This window comes from Fusarium sambucinum, chromosome II, assembly GCF_050947815.1.
Source record: "Fusarium sambucinum isolate potato_lamoka chromosome II, whole genome shotgun sequence".
Classification (NCBI taxonomy): Eukaryota; Fungi; Ascomycota; class Sordariomycetes; order Hypocreales; family Nectriaceae; genus Fusarium; species Fusarium sambucinum.
In genome coordinates this window covers 2,471,025-2,485,858 of record NC_139293.1, presented here as the reverse complement: position 1 = coordinate 2,485,858, position 14,834 = coordinate 2,471,025, and the positions used below count along the sequence as shown (strand labels likewise).

Genomic DNA, 14,834 nt, shown 5'->3' with positions numbered 1-14,834 from the left:
CTGATGCTCGCTTGATAGTAAGGAGAAAAAATCTCTTGGACGCGGTTGACAGCCCGGTCTCAATTGATCCCACCTCAGGGACTAGAAATGAGACAAGGGAGAGCGACTGCAGAGTGACAGGAACTGTACTGTCTAGGGGGTTTAGCAGAAAACTAAGACCTGAAGCTCAGTATGCAGGAAACAAATAGCCTCAGAGCGGGTCTAATGTGGAATAAAGTGATTAAATTATTTTGTCTTTTTAGGCAGATATGCACCTACAAAGTACCTACCTATCAAGAAACCCCAAAGACTGTTGCAGGTGGCGCGGGGAAAAGAAGAAATGACCTAGACAAGACCCTAACCAGGACCAAGGCCAAGACAGACTAAGACCAAGACCAAGACTTGAGTGATACAAGAAAGCACGTCAAAAAAGAAAAAGTCCAATGTCCTCGAGATCCTTCCAAAGGGGGCCAGGAGGCTGACAAAAAGGATACAACAGATTCGCTTCAGTACAGGGACCATACAAACGAGGCCTACCAAAGATGGGTGACGGTTACAGTGCATGTAACCCTTAGGTGCTAATGTGTCTCGTGGCTTTCAACGTCCCCAGCAGGCGGCGTCTTTTCCGTTTGGCTGTTTGTTATTTGTCTTTCTTGAATCTCGGGAAAAGCCAGTCGACCTACGAGACCAACTTTTGCAACGCGATTGGCCGAATGAAGTCCCCCGGGGAAGCAAATGCTGGGTCTTTTTTCAGCTGGTGATGGCTCTTTTTGCACGCTAAATTCTTGGTTCAGAGGGGCCCGTTGTTGAGTCAGTTAACACCAGGACCAAGTAGCAGGGGTTCCAGGTGCCTACATAGGACAGTTCAAGAGCAGTTGCTCTGATTGAGAAAAAGGAAAGAAAAATACGAAAACTATAGATCCAGGTAACAGGTATTATAGAGATTGATTAGAGATGGCGCAGGTGAATGCGGTGGCAGATGGGTATCTCATCAATATGCTTATTCCATGGTGTTGCGATCTTGAGGGAATAATACAGGGATAGTAAAGTCTAACTGTGCCTTACACGATGGTGGACAGATGGATGTTTGGAACAAGGGAGGAGAGACGAGTCTCTAGATGAATTACTCTTAGCCAGCTGGCCATCGACACGGGATGCTAAGCCGTGAGACAAGTTTATCCCTAATGTGTGTGATGGATCTCACAAAAGGGCAAAAGATCAACAGAGGAGCCTTCTCACTTCAGGTACTCACTGTAGTACAATTCGAAATATCATGTGTACATACTACGCTATGATGGTCGACGATAGTCTTGACTATGGCCTAAAAGTCTAAAAGGCATCTTGTCAGATTAGATCATCCAACCAACGCAATTACAACATCATCCCTTAGGTTCGTCTCATTCCTTATTGGGCTTTTATGCGACCTTCCCCTCTTGAATATGGGATGCAAATTAAACCTGCCCCTCACGCCAATACTTTTCTGTTCGTCACATCACAGTCATAGTGTTTCACGGCGCTGTCGGTCCCATGTGTTACAGTGCCACCACTTCAACAGTCGCCACCTGAGACTGGACGAAAGTGGTTCTCGCCGAGAAAGAAAAAGAAAAATTCCTCAGGCGACCCTGATATTACCCATTCGACTTGACCGCGTAGAGTGTTGAGAGTGTCAGTCCGTTCTCGCTAATGAGTAGCCCATGCTCATGCTCCGGCAAAGGGGGGGGCATAGTTCAAAAAGGCGCTGCACCGTCTCTACGGGTTCCTCCCGTCAACGTTAACGTCCCTCCGCCGTTTCCCTAAACAACACAAGCGGCGCCGCGGCCTGTTCGCTGGGCGCCCGACTGGTGTATCTGCCCACATCGGGTAATCATGTCCCCCTCTGCTAGTCTGGCTAAAAGACTTTGCTGAACAGACAGACGGTGCGCGCTTCAAGGCCTCCAAGCACTGCAAAAGTCAACCCACCAGTTAATGGCGTCAAGAGACATATTGTAGTGGAGGGGACAAGAGAAATAACCAATTAGATGCATTTCGTTCCTGGATCTTACTGTGGCTGTTGTACCTGCATGGACATGGTTGCAACCCTGTTCTTAGGTCTTTTTTTTATTCTTTTTTTCTTCACTCCCATGCACAATTTAGCCATTGAACCAAACATTTGGAAATTAATTAAAAAGTATTTCCGCTCAGCTGCATTAATTACGTCGATGAACAGGAGAGACGTGCACTGGCGAACTTCCAAGGCACAAAAAGAAACATGCTTACCATTAGTAATTACCTACACATTGGCTCGCATCCATGGCCCCAGTAAACTTTAGTGAGCTGCTCCGAGAACAAGTTCTCTAGGGCCATGTTGTGTTGCATAGTGTCTCTGACGCATCGCAATATCAAAAACTGTGAATAGATCACAAATCTCGATTTACGATGCCAATTTGTTACTACTGTCCCAGCGATTGAATTTCGATTTTATGCGGAGTGGAAAGGGACGATCACCCAGGCAGGGCAGGATTCAACATCCTTGTTGTTGTTATTCCGGTGAAAAGCTTCTGGTTGACTTCGAATTCTGGTGATCTACAGAGAATCGAGATGACATGCAGGGATTATGTAACCGTCAACTCGTTTCGACTCGCTCCGGTCCCCGTGGTCATTTCGTTGTCGGTAATAGTTCTTGATGCCTTGAATTGTTATGCTCGGTGATTCTCTGCAGACTATCCACTCTGTTCTCGTTAATACGTAGTCAGGGGAAAAGTGACCTCACAGGCACACCAAATGCCGTCAGACGAAAAGGAAAAAACTCAACCGTGTTTACAAACTCCATCTCTGCGCCTTAGTCTAGATAGTGCATGTGATAAGCAGCCACTCACGCAGTGGCACAGAACACAGTGTCTAAGCAATTACAATTTCTACGTAGTTGAGTGCTACGCCGTAAGAAGGAGCAAAAGTTGAAAAGCAAACATCATTGTCCAGGTTAGGCCGCCTATGAGCAGAGTAGAGAGGTGAAATAATTAGTCCAACAGGCAAGCAACCAGCATGTGTCTCTGTCATTCTGGAAACTTGGTGAAGAACAAGTTAGCCTTGTCTTTCCCCCGCTTTTTGGTGGAAACCCTGCCATGACTTGGATGGGTCCCTTGAAAGGACGGACTGACAAGCACAAGGCGTTCAGTGACAAATGCTGAGCCGAAGGAGGCTTACTGGGAGATGATGCTGACGACGAGTTGTTGGCTCAGCGGGAGCGTCGAGTTAATTGCAGGATCGTGAGGCTTGGACAAGAACTCGTCATTATTCCGTGTAGATAGAACAAATTCGTGATATTGACTTTCACATTCCTGTCCAGAGACATGCGTAAATAGCATGTGCGGCTAGTTAATTAACTGCACATGCTATCTATGCATGTTTCTAAGATTCATGGGGTCCCTAAACTCATCTCGGTAGGTCGTCATCTTATTTATGCCCGCTCCGAGCAGCTGGGACGGTGATATATCCCCGTCGTCATTAATAACCGTTACCCAGGGAAAGTGACATATTGTTTGTATTCGAATACAAACAAACGCCACTACGCGTTATGGCTTGCGACTTTTGGTTAAGGCATAATTGATACCATGGGCCCGTTCATTCAATACACGCTAGCAATCCAGCCCGATGGCGCCTCGTTCAATAGAAGACAGTCAGTCTCATCTCAATTTTCGCGATTTAGCCCAAAGCTATTTCGCGTTTCGAGAAACGGTTCCCGGCTTGGCTGCGCGAATGTGGCAGACGGTGACTGAGATGTGTCTAGACTTGAGTTGGCTTGTAAAGGATCATGGCCGAAAGACAGGGTCTTTCAGCTTCAATTCCAACCGAGATAATTCGCTCAGGAACGCCGTCTGTTTCATCATTCTTGGAAAGCAAGTAGTTCACCAATGAAGGGTCTTCTTGATACATTTCCACTCATGAGAGGATCGTCGGTGGTGGCTTGGGTGTATCATCAGCATTCGATCCTCCAAGTACCGTCGTTTCCCTCCCTTCGGTGTTGATACTCCCAGTATACAATACAGTGGGTCTGACCCTGCATGAATAATTCATTGTGGTTTGGAAGAGCTGCGATGCTTCATTTCTTTTCGGGATTTCCATAGCGACTTGATACGACTCGTTCAATAGCATAAAGATGTACCCTCTTGACGTCAAATACTACAAGCTACAGATCAAGGGCGAACGGAAGACGGGAAGCAACGCAGGGAGGAATGAGACATCGAGGTCCGAGACTGTCCGTGTCAATGTTTCGGTCTCGATCGCCTCTTTTTCGCCCTTGATTTGGTTGATCCATTAAACAATCTTAATACTCTTTTTTGGGCAATATCAGGATTGTTATTTATCGTCGTCCAGCCAGCGAGGGCAGTGGAATTGACCACATGGTTGTAAGAAAGCAGAGTCGATTTTGAGCAGCGTCATTGGATACCACGACAACTTGAACAACACGACACGGTCAGTAAGGCAAATCAATAAATAAACCGAAATAAACAAATACTTATAACATCAACAGAGGGAGCATTTTCGTTTGACGTTGTGAATCCATCATCAACTTTCGAGGGATCCTACCCTAGACCATAAGTGTGCTGATTCAGCATCACGTGACTGAGAATTGACATCCCGAACTTCCTCCTCATACCTACCTAGACCAAAGCTCACAATCACATCACTACGCATCAATGACACCAGTCCTAATTGTGTTAGCCAACTTGTTCAAATCGGATGATTCAATCTCCGACTTCGGTTCGGCCAAGAAACGGGTCATTTCCGTCTCACTTGAAGCAAACAACAAAACAACGGAGAAACTTGTACCGTCTTCCGCTCCATCTTCAGGTTCAGCTCCAGCTCCAGCCTCCTCTAGTCTTAATGAGGGGCCCGAGCTTCCCCTTACCCCTACCACTCCCCTCAAGCTCCTGTTTCTTGGGGGGGGAAGTGAAGTGATGGACATGTTACAGAGCTATCTACAGCTCCGTTCGTCCTTGTTTCGAAAGTTGATAAGAGTTCGTATATCTGCTTTCTTACAAGGGGCATTTATCACAAACAATTATCTCAATTGTTGCTGCAGCTTCTGTCCGTTTATCACTCGCAAAGATGAACCTACCAACAATAATACTCAAAAGGTCCCAACTTCCGGTGATTACTTGAGTTTCCGAGACACTCCCTTCCAACTATGGTCTACAATATGAAAGTCCTACGTCACATATTCCGGGGACTGGGAGTAGTTGCTTGCCCAGCCCCTCGAGTGCCCGCGTTCCCAGTCTGGCTCTCTATGTACTGTACTGTACGTCAGACTGAGTTCCCCGCTCTCTATCGTTCTCTGTGCCTGGTCCCTTTCTTGTACGTACTTGGATGAACAAGCCGGGAAAGGAAACCCCAAAGTTAAAGTATTACTTTGATGCTTTCCAGGTACATGTACATTTAGCCAGGACCATATCTACATCTTGATTGGACAGAAACTACTTCTGGTCCATTGCGCGTCTTTCGTTGGCTTCCGTGGCCCTGATCGACCTGCCCTGGAGGCTGGACTGAACGGATGCACGCTGGTGGTGGTTCGCAAAGGAGCTTGTTGACCTGCCTTGCAGCGCGCAACGCAGCTTACCTCCGGGAAGCTTGTCCACACCAAAAGCTGGGCCGCCCAATCCGTCCTTAGATGGCAAGCTCGTGGGACTGTACCTCGACTTGTCGCAGGCCTTCCTTGCATCGCATTTCTATGTATTCGCTACTTGACTTTTGTTATGTATTGATATACCACCACCATACAATCATGGAGTGTATCCAGTGATGGGATGACTACGGCATCCGCAATTGGCTGGGCTGGACTGGGCAGCTCTCTGCCTCTCTATCGCTGTCGCGGTCATTGTTACTGTCGCCCTCCAGCTCCTCACGCGTAGTCTCTCTCCCGCCCTCTGCCCTCCCCTAGCTTTCCTCTGTCTCTCTCCTCTCTTCCGTTCTATTCTTGTTTTGTTTTGCCTAGCTCTCTGTATCTCGTGCTATATCTTGACCAACCTTTAAAACCCTCTCTCGCCCCTGAGAGAAACGCCTTGGCCCTTTGAACTTGTCAATCGCATCTTAAAAGACTCCAATACACCACAATTGCCATGTCCCGCAAGAGAAAGCAAGACGAAGAGGAGGAGCTCGTCTCCCTCCCCGAAGACTCCGATGGTGAGGAGGAGGAAGAGTAAGTGCTATTCGCTTTCTTACATGTTGTTTTCCGTGATTTGTTTGCGGTTGTCAATCACCCAATCGCACGTTTGTTGGCTACGAAGCTGGCGCGATTCGTTGCGCAGCTTACCAAGTATGCGCGCGCGCATCTGATGTCGCATGCCATACATTGAGGGGCGCCTCGACGCGATGCGATTCAACGCATGACACCCATTCATACGCTCCATTCGCGACTATCTCTGATCGCATTGCAACTTACTTACCGTCTGAATATGGAGTCGCTCCCTGCGATACCGGACCGGCATTTTGTTCATGACTGTTATGTTGTCGCGATGACGTTTGGCTGACATCAAGCGAATAGGTACGTCTCGACCGCAGACGAAGAGGAACAAAGTGAAGAAGACGAAGAGGTCGAGGAGGAAGAGGACAATGACGATGAAGAAGATAAAGAAGCCGACGCAAAGGGTAAGTCCTCAATGTGTAGATGTACTTGGGTCAGGCATGCAGTATCGACACTCATGCACAGTGTCTGACCTAGCCCATCTACACATTTCCGAATCAGTTTCGGATAGACAACTTCTTATAAAGAGCAGAATGCTGACAATATTATTCAGTCGAGCCTCCTGTAAAGAAGCGCAAGACGGCCGAGGCGGACGACCAAGAACTCAATGGCGACGCTGAGGACGATGAGGAGGAAGAAGAGGAAGAGGAGGAGGCAGAGAACGACGAGGAGGAGGATGCCGAAGGCGATGAGGAGACAGCTGATGTTCCTGCCTCAGCCAAAGAGACCGTTAAGGCCGCCGAGGCGCCTGCTGCCACCGAGACTCCAGAGTCCAAGGCGGTTACGGCCGGCGGTGACGAGTAATACTGAAGAGGTAGCTTATTTGTCGTATAGTAATTCGTTCTTTGTATTCGGTTCATCCATAAATATTCAGATCGTTGCTTCGAGAATCTTTTGTGAGTGATCGAGTTATCGTCATCCAGCTATGTCACCAGTTAGGTTACAGGATGAGTTGTCCGTTGTGGTGTTGGGGGGAAGCAAACCAGAGCTCGTCTATAAAGGGGGACATGTCAGGAAGTTCACTCTTACGTATCCCCTTTCCTTGACAGATCAGTCAACTCTTTTCTTCAAAGCACGTGCAATACGGCATAATACGGAACAGGAGGAGATCTGGCCAAGACAGATCTTTATCGTTGATCTTGATCTACCCGCGCAGTGTCCACTTACCGATCAACCGAAACCACGTTTTAAGTACGTAGATGCTCTAAAATAACCTTAGAATAAACGTTTCTTTCTATCTGGGGGAGGGCGAAAATAGGATGTCATGAAAAAAAAAGCGCGCAGAGAGAACCCCTGCCATGGTGTTGTTATTGGTGCAGATGGTTTTCGTGACTCCGCAACGGGTAGGGCTGAGGGAAGGTTGAGGGTTTGACTGAGGGTCATGATGTTTATTCTTGGGGTTGAAGTGAAAAGGGGGTGTTGTTGTAGAGGACGTATCTGCTTGGGGTTGTTTATGTCTGATGGGAGATGTGGTGAAGGACACTCAAGATGTTGACCTCGATATGGTAACTTGTCGATGTGGCATCTCAGCTAGAGTATGGCAGTTACACTGCCTGTATTAAGAGAAGGCGACATTATTTCGATATGTTAACTGCCAGCTTAGAAGTCTACTGTGTCTGGTACAGAGACGTTGAAGGACTGAGATGTTCCATGGAAGCCAAGGAACACCACTACCAATGACAGAAGACAGCAGATTCGTGAGGAGCCCCCCTACCCCGGATTCTTTCATCTTCTGGAAACCAAATGAACAGAAAAGGTAAGGTCAAAGCCTTTGCAGGGTGGTCTGATCTGATGCACGCCAATGCTCCTTACCACGCGTTCATCTCACAGAAAATAGCAAAGCCAAGCCTGACCAGCAGGATCTAAACATGTACGCACTTGGTACAGTCGTGTTGAACACATAAAACTTTTCACCAGCTTGACAGTGATGGCATGGTGACATAGTGAATACAACTCTTGTTGACGCAATTCTTGATTCCTATTACCCAAGAAGAACAAGAGAAAAGAGAGAACCAACACACACACACACACACACACAACAGCCGCGGATATGCCATGCTATCCCAATAGGTAAAGGTGCAATCCTGTTAGGTCCTCGTGACCCAACCTGCTTCAAAAAACCACAGGGCGAAAAGTAATTCTAAACATGGCCTTTTGCCCATCGTCGATCTGTATCATCCTCGGCAACAGTCAGAGTATTCTTTCTGTAACTCAACATCTCACTCCCCACGGCCTCTTCCAAGGCAAACGAGATTGAGGTTAGTCAACGATACCCCATCTTACAGGGGTGAGGATCCACTGGGCGCTCTTTAGCTCTGGGGATAAACTCATACCACCCCCAAGTTTTCTTAAACTCTACAACTACATTTTGCTCTTTTGTAGTTTAAGCAGACGACACGTCTTGGGTACCGGGTGGGTTGATTATACTCTTTTCCCTCCTCGAGAGTCACTCAGTCAAGGAGACTATATATCTTGTTACTATGTTTACACGATACAACACAATCTTTACTCGGACTTATCGAGAACCTCAGACAGTTCCTCTTACGTGGCTATTAGGTAGCCAAGTGCCCGGATTACTAACAGAATGCCCATCCTTGACAGGTGCCAAGCCCAGCTGGCTCTTGGCTATTGGCCTCCCGTAAACAAGACCTGACAGGCGTCAAAGTTCCCAGGTTCCCCTTCGCGGAATGCTTTACCGTACATACTGCTCCTTGACCTCATGCCATGCCCGTGTTTGTGCCTGTGGCCCTAAGTCCGAGCCCTCTAAGCGAAGGATAACTTAGCTTTTGCAAACTTGTGATGCATCACATTGGTCCATGTCCCATACATATCCATGCCAGGTCCCCGTCCCCTCCGGTCACGGCTTCATAGTCCGTGTGTCACGGCTCTTGGAGTTGCGTTGCAGCAGGTGTCGTAATGCGAATCGCTGTTGGGCCGCGCCCTTTCTCAATTTCTTACAGTCTTCTTACTTTGGCACCCTCCCCCCCCGCCAGGCTTGTTTTTCTTTGCTACACGACTCGTTGGATTTCTTATGCATGGAGGTGGTGGTAGTTTCGAGTAATTTGATCCTTGGCACTTCTATTTGGGCACCGGGTGCTGGGTCTGAAATAGAAAAAAAAATAGTAGTATATAAGGGGACCTTCTCAGCCCCAAGACTGAAGTTGTGAACCTGTCCTCTGCTCTGTAAACCTCGGGTCTTCCGTCCTACTTCCCCCCAAGCCAGCAAGGAGAACAGACGAAGAAGAACGAAGAAAACCGCACATACGAACCAGAAAAGAAGAGAAACAGAGTAGCTCCGTTATGGCTTGTGGTTTGTCAACAGTAAAAGACAACCGACCAGCCTCGAGACTACGAGTCTGCCGCCTTCTCAACTGCCTATAACAAGAACCCCCCCTTTTACTCTTTACCTCTTTTACCCAGAAGCAAAAGAAGAACACAGACAGCATAGAAGAAACCGAAAGAACCTCTTCGGGAATCGTTGTGCCAGAAACTCCCCTTCCGTGATGACGGGGTTCAAGGACAACCTCGTGCTAGTTCTAGTATTTGCGGGTAGCCGTTAAACAAAAAGCCAAAATGATGAGCTCAAATTTCCTCGAGACCGCCGGCGACGGAGACGGAGCAGCACGCTTTGGACGCATGCCCGATGACTGGATGAACGGCATCGATGCTGCCGCCATGCCCTTCTCCAGCCTGGACGCTTCATACGAGACTTCTACAGTAAGTACCCCGTTACCGACAGCTGAGTTCCAGAGACATAGCTAACCAACATGTCAACTGCAGAACCCTCTTCAGTCTCCAGAGACGCCCAGTCTCGATAACACCGTCTTCCCCTCCCCCCTGACAGACCTTGCCTACCTTGATCGTTCCTTTGGAGACTTCTCCTCCAACTATGCCATCCATCCTACAACGCCGGGACAATTCCCCGTCCACCCGCCTCATCGTACCTCATCCAGCTTCTCTGAAGGCTACGACCTGTCCTCTGCCAGTCCATCCCTTGGTCCCGTGTGGCCAGCTCACGTCTCGCCGGCGGCGACTTTCCTCCCCACGCCGCCCATGGCAGACGAGCTCTCGGCCGCTTCGTCCCCACCCGAGGAAGATAACCAGGATGATGATGACTACGACGATGACTCGTCAGAGCCCGCGAGCAAGAAGCGCAAGCGTTCCACGGCATCCAAGATAACAAAAACAAGGGGTAGCAAAGACACCCCCAAGCGCAACCCAACGCAGCTGCGCACCGCTTCTCGTGCTCCCAAGAAGCGTGGCGCTGCGGCTGCTCAGCCTAGACATCCCAGCGAGACGTCTGAAGAAGTTAAGGCAAGGGCTGCGCACAACCAGGTTGAGCAGCAATACCGCAAGCGCCTCAACACTCACTTTGAGCGCCTCCTTTCTGTCCTGCCTCCACCGGGTACAGAAGGCGGCATTGCCAATGACCGCCGAGTGAGCAAAGCCGAAGTGCTTGATCTTGCGCGCGAACGAATTCGTGCGCTCGAGAAGCAAACGGCTAGACTTGAGAGAGAGAGGAGGGAGCTCCGAGGAAGAATCGCTCCAGATGGAAGACGGTGTATGGTTTAGTTCAGTTTACTTCGGTTAGATGATGAGTTGATTTATCTTTGGTATGGTATGATTAGGAGTGAGGAATTGGAAAAAGGAGAGGATAAGGATTGGGGCGTATGGGAGGCAATACTTAACGGGCAACCATGATGGCGAATAAGGAATAAACACAAAAAAATGGCGAGAGTAAACAAAAAGATAGATAGAAAAGCACAAAAATAGGTTCAAGGGCTGGAGGGTTCGGGGATTTGTTATGGACGCACCATGGTTTAATTGGCTTGGAAGGAGTTGCTTGATATCAGTACCAGAGTTAAAGGATTATCGGAAAGGTTTATGTTGAATCAAAGTCATGTATCTTAATGGGAGGGAAACCGATTCTGCTATGTATGAGTAGTAACAGGAGCCCCAATTCGCGTGAACAAGTTTCTCAGTAACATATAGTTGCGCGACAATGAAATGCTAATAACTCAATCTGTGGCAATGCTGGAACTGTCTTGTCCAACGTCCGCATTAACTTCATTAACAGATTCGTCATAAAACTGTGAAGTATGCTCTGGTCATCGAAAAGAGGCTTGTAAAGACGTGAAAGGACCCTTGTTGGGTATACTAAAGAGTACCAGGGTGCCTATGCAGACCTTTATCGACAAAGAAACTAAAGTAGTATGACCAGGGGCGACAAGGTGTTGAATTATCTACAATGTTACTGATATTGCAAAGGTCGATGGCACGCTGTAGATATGAAAGAGTATCTTTGTCGATATCAATATAGGCTTGCCATACCACCTTGTCTTTCTAAGCAGGCGAACAAATCATTGCTCCCAACAAAGACTGCCACAATGAATGCCGAATGGATCACTTGAGGAACGTACCACTTGACAAACAAGCCAGAATACCAATGAATGAATGATAACTAGGCTGGCATGTCTATTTAAACTGATGGAGACCATGTTGCCCAGCTCAAGCTCAATAAAACAAACAGCAACGATCTATCGGGCCTGCACAAGAAGACTTACGTCCTTAGCAACAGACAAACGACAAAATTTGGCGAAAGCAATTCGAATACCGTCAAAATGGCCCCAGACGTGTAAGTCAAGTTGTACTGGCTTTGGCCAGCCTGCTGATATCTCACTTAGACGCACTTTCACCCTCAACACGGGTGATGAAATGCCTGCCGTCGGCTTTGGCACATGGGGCATCCCCCGTAGTCAAGCTGCAAAAGCTGTGGAAACAGCTCTCCGTGCTGGCTACCGTCATATCGACACAGCACTCGCCTATGGCAACGAACGCGAAGTGGGAGTTGGAATCCGCGCTTCTGGTGTCCCTCGTAATGAGATCTGGATATCAGGCAAGCTCCGAAACAACTGGCACAAACACGCCCCACAATGTCTTGAAAAGAGTCTAAAGAATCTTGGTGTGGGATATCTTGACTTGTACTTGATTCACTGGCCCTGTCCCAGAGATGCAGACAACCCGGCGGTCTGTTACGGGGATTGGGACATTGTTGATACGTGGATGGAAATGGAGGGATTGCTGCACGAGGGCAAGGTCCTGAACATTGGCGTGTCCAACTTTGGGATTCAGCAGTTGGAGAAGCTGTTAGAGAGCTGTTGGACTGAAGTGAGTAGAGTATTCTGGCCTCGATGAAGCTCATGGCTAACTGTGTAGATTGTGCCCGCTGTCAACCAGATCGAGCTACACCCTTGCAACCCATCGCCAAAACTTGTAGCATACTGCGCCTCTCGAGATATCCATACGGAAGGCTATTCATGCTTGGGATCTGGTCGCTCAGCCCTGTACCGCAACGAGACCTTGGTCGACATCGCCGAGACGAATGGGAAGACAGTACAGCAGGTGTTGCTCCAGTGGGGCATAGAGAAGGGCTGGGGTGTGGTTTGCAAGAGTGTCACTCCCTCCAGAATCAAGTCTAACATAGAATTGGACGGATGGGAGCTGATAGACGACGAGATGGAGGCGATCGATGGCATCGAAGAGCGGTTCAAGGCCGTCAGCGATGGGTTTCTGCCGATACGAGTGTTCTTTGGAGATGATGAGTGAGGTTTCAGGACATCAGTGTGTGATGACGATAGAAGGTGCAATTTGAGTAACTTGTTATAGATTGATAAACGGCAGAAATACTTACAGGAAGGGTATCAGATGAACGAATAACATTTGGAGAACATGCTTGACCAATGAGATAACACGATGTAGATCCTCAACTCAGAGTTTAGACTTTTCCTCATTTTGAGATTCATCTTCCTCCTCCCTCATCACAGCAGCGATGCTTTGCCTGAATTCTTCCGCCAAAACAACCGCCTCATCATCGTCCAACTCCTCTCTCTTTCCCCTTCCAAACATGGTAAAACTCTCACTGAAACGCCCACTGGCTCTAATTTCTGGCCGCGGGATGATATGAAAGTGCATATGAGGCACGACCTGGGCAGCAGCAGCGCCATTATTTTGCACCACATTCCAATCTTCTATACCAGTTGCTCGTACCATGGCCTTTGAGAGAATGCGTAGATAACGACCCAGGTGAGCGGACTCTGAAGCCGTGACGTCGCTTAGCTTAGGGCGATGCGGTCGCGTGCAGAGAAGAAGATGACCTCGGCTTAGAGGCAGGATATCGAGAAAAGCGACGAGAACAGGCGTTGAAAGAACAACGAAAGATGCTGGAGATACGAGCTCAGGATTGATGAGTGATGATGTTGATGGCGGCGGATTCAAGGGGTCGAATGGTTCATAGACCGAGGAGATCATGCAGAAAGGGCATGTTGCTGTTGGGGGAGGAGCTGAAGGGTCAAACATGGTTGAGTATGAAGCCAAGAAGGTGGACTATGAAGGGTTTCGAATAGAAATATGACTAGAGAAAGAATTGGTGATGTTGCAAGTTTGAGATCGGAAAGAAGTTTGATGAGATCTAGGAACCGAGGTTGAGATGAGATGAGATCGAACATGAATGAATGCAATCATGATTGACCAGGGATAGTCCAGGGATTGGGGATCGAGACCGGGGCTGATTTTAGTGTATTTATTAGTGGATGTGGTCGCTGTGGGGTGCTTGAACTATCAAAACGCTTGTTTCTTGATCAGACTGGCAAGGGACTATTGGAGATGATGAAATGTATGTGATGTCTATTGATTGAGGGCTTTTAGAAAATGCCTGTGATGAGATACAAGCGTAGTATCGACCATGTCTAGCTAAAAACTTGTCTAATAACGCTACTGAACTTTCTGTCGTTGGCCTCAGCTCGAGGCAACTTCAGTGTTCACTGGTTAAAGGGCTTGATAGTATTGACATATATCGTCGTGAAAGGAAGGGTATGTCGTTACTCAGAGGTATTCTGTTCTTGAATAGAGCTACAGGTGTAATTCACATGTTAACGTCTATGTTTTGCATATCTTGGCTGTTTTCATAGCATGTCGTCCCTCAATAGGAAGCATGACTCTGATGTTGTGCAAGACAAGAGCTTTCAGACACCCCATGCTACTTAGGGCCGAGTATTAGTTGGATTTCTTTCACCTTCTCAAACTCAGCTTTCGATAGAGTTGATCATATAGATACATACCCGCTAAAGCACTTCTTCACCGCCCAATTCTGCCGTCCAAACTTTCCCATCACCGCCTTCACGCCCAAAGCGTCTCTAATCTTTTCCTTCACTACCAAAAAACAACCTATCGCCCCAGCTTAATCAACAACCCACCATCACAACCACACAACCAACGTCACGATGCCTCGCGAAGAGTACCAAATTCCTACAGCCTCTACCGGCCAGCGTGGCGGTACACGCGACGACCACCAGGTTCGCCATGTCATGGCCTACATCTGCGGCGACTGCGGCGGCAGCGTCACCCTCGGCAAGGATGCTCTTGTCGCCTGCCCTCACTGCGCCGGTCGCATTCTTTACAAGGAGCGAACCAAGCGGTAAATAGCCCCATACTCTGTTCGACATATGTATGTTACTAACTGCGACGATAGTATGGTGCAGTTTGAGGCCCGATAGACAATAAACGACCTTTGATTACCAAGCGAAAAGAGGAAGACGAAGAAGACGACCTTGCAAGAGAACAAGCATGAGGTATATTG

The 14,834-nt window shown here is 48.1% G+C and overlaps 5 protein-coding genes across 5 annotated transcripts; 4 read left to right on the top strand and 1 right to left on the bottom strand.

Annotated features, from left to right (window-relative positions):
* Positions 1 to 6,074: 6,074 nt before the first annotated feature.
* FSST1_007614 (uncharacterized protein) lies at positions 6,075 to 7,003 on the top strand (the record flags this gene model as incomplete). Its single annotated transcript, XM_083224416.1, has 3 exons — positions 6,075 to 6,154; positions 6,500 to 6,603; positions 6,753 to 7,003. The coding sequence occupies 3 exons, from the start codon at positions 6,075 to 6,077 to the stop codon at positions 7,001 to 7,003; spliced, it is 435 nt and encodes a 144-aa protein (XP_083083575.1).
* A 2,769-nt stretch (positions 7,004 to 9,772) lies between these two features.
* On the top strand, positions 9,773 to 10,771 carry FSST1_007613 (uncharacterized protein; the record flags this gene model as incomplete). The annotated part of the gene is made up of 2 exons (XM_083224415.1): positions 9,773 to 9,916; positions 9,980 to 10,771. 2 exons carry the CDS (start codon positions 9,773 to 9,775, stop codon positions 10,769 to 10,771), a joined length of 936 nt encoding a protein of 311 aa, XP_083083574.1.
* A 1,049-nt stretch (positions 10,772 to 11,820) lies between these two features.
* On the top strand, positions 11,821 to 12,805 carry FSST1_007612 (uncharacterized protein; the record flags this gene model as incomplete). Its single annotated transcript, XM_083224413.1, has 3 exons — positions 11,821 to 11,834; positions 11,884 to 12,367; positions 12,416 to 12,805. The coding sequence occupies 3 exons, from the start codon at positions 11,821 to 11,823 to the stop codon at positions 12,803 to 12,805; spliced, it is 888 nt and encodes a 295-aa protein (XP_083083573.1).
* A 162-nt stretch (positions 12,806 to 12,967) lies between these two features.
* FSST1_007611 (HIT-like domain-containing protein) lies at positions 12,968 to 13,555 on the bottom strand (the record flags this gene model as incomplete). Its single annotated transcript, XM_083224412.1, has 1 exon — positions 12,968 to 13,555. One exon carries the CDS (start codon positions 13,553 to 13,555, stop codon positions 12,968 to 12,970), a length of 588 nt encoding a protein of 195 aa, XP_083083572.1.
* Positions 13,556 to 14,478: 923 nt separating this feature from the next.
* On the top strand, positions 14,479 to 14,751 carry FSST1_007610 (DNA-directed RNA polymerase core subunit RPC10; the record flags this gene model as incomplete). The annotated part of the gene is made up of 2 exons (XM_083224411.1): positions 14,479 to 14,672; positions 14,727 to 14,751. The coding sequence occupies 2 exons, from the start codon at positions 14,479 to 14,481 to the stop codon at positions 14,749 to 14,751; spliced, it is 219 nt and encodes a 72-aa protein (XP_083083571.1).
* Positions 14,752 to 14,834: the final 83 nt, after the last annotated feature.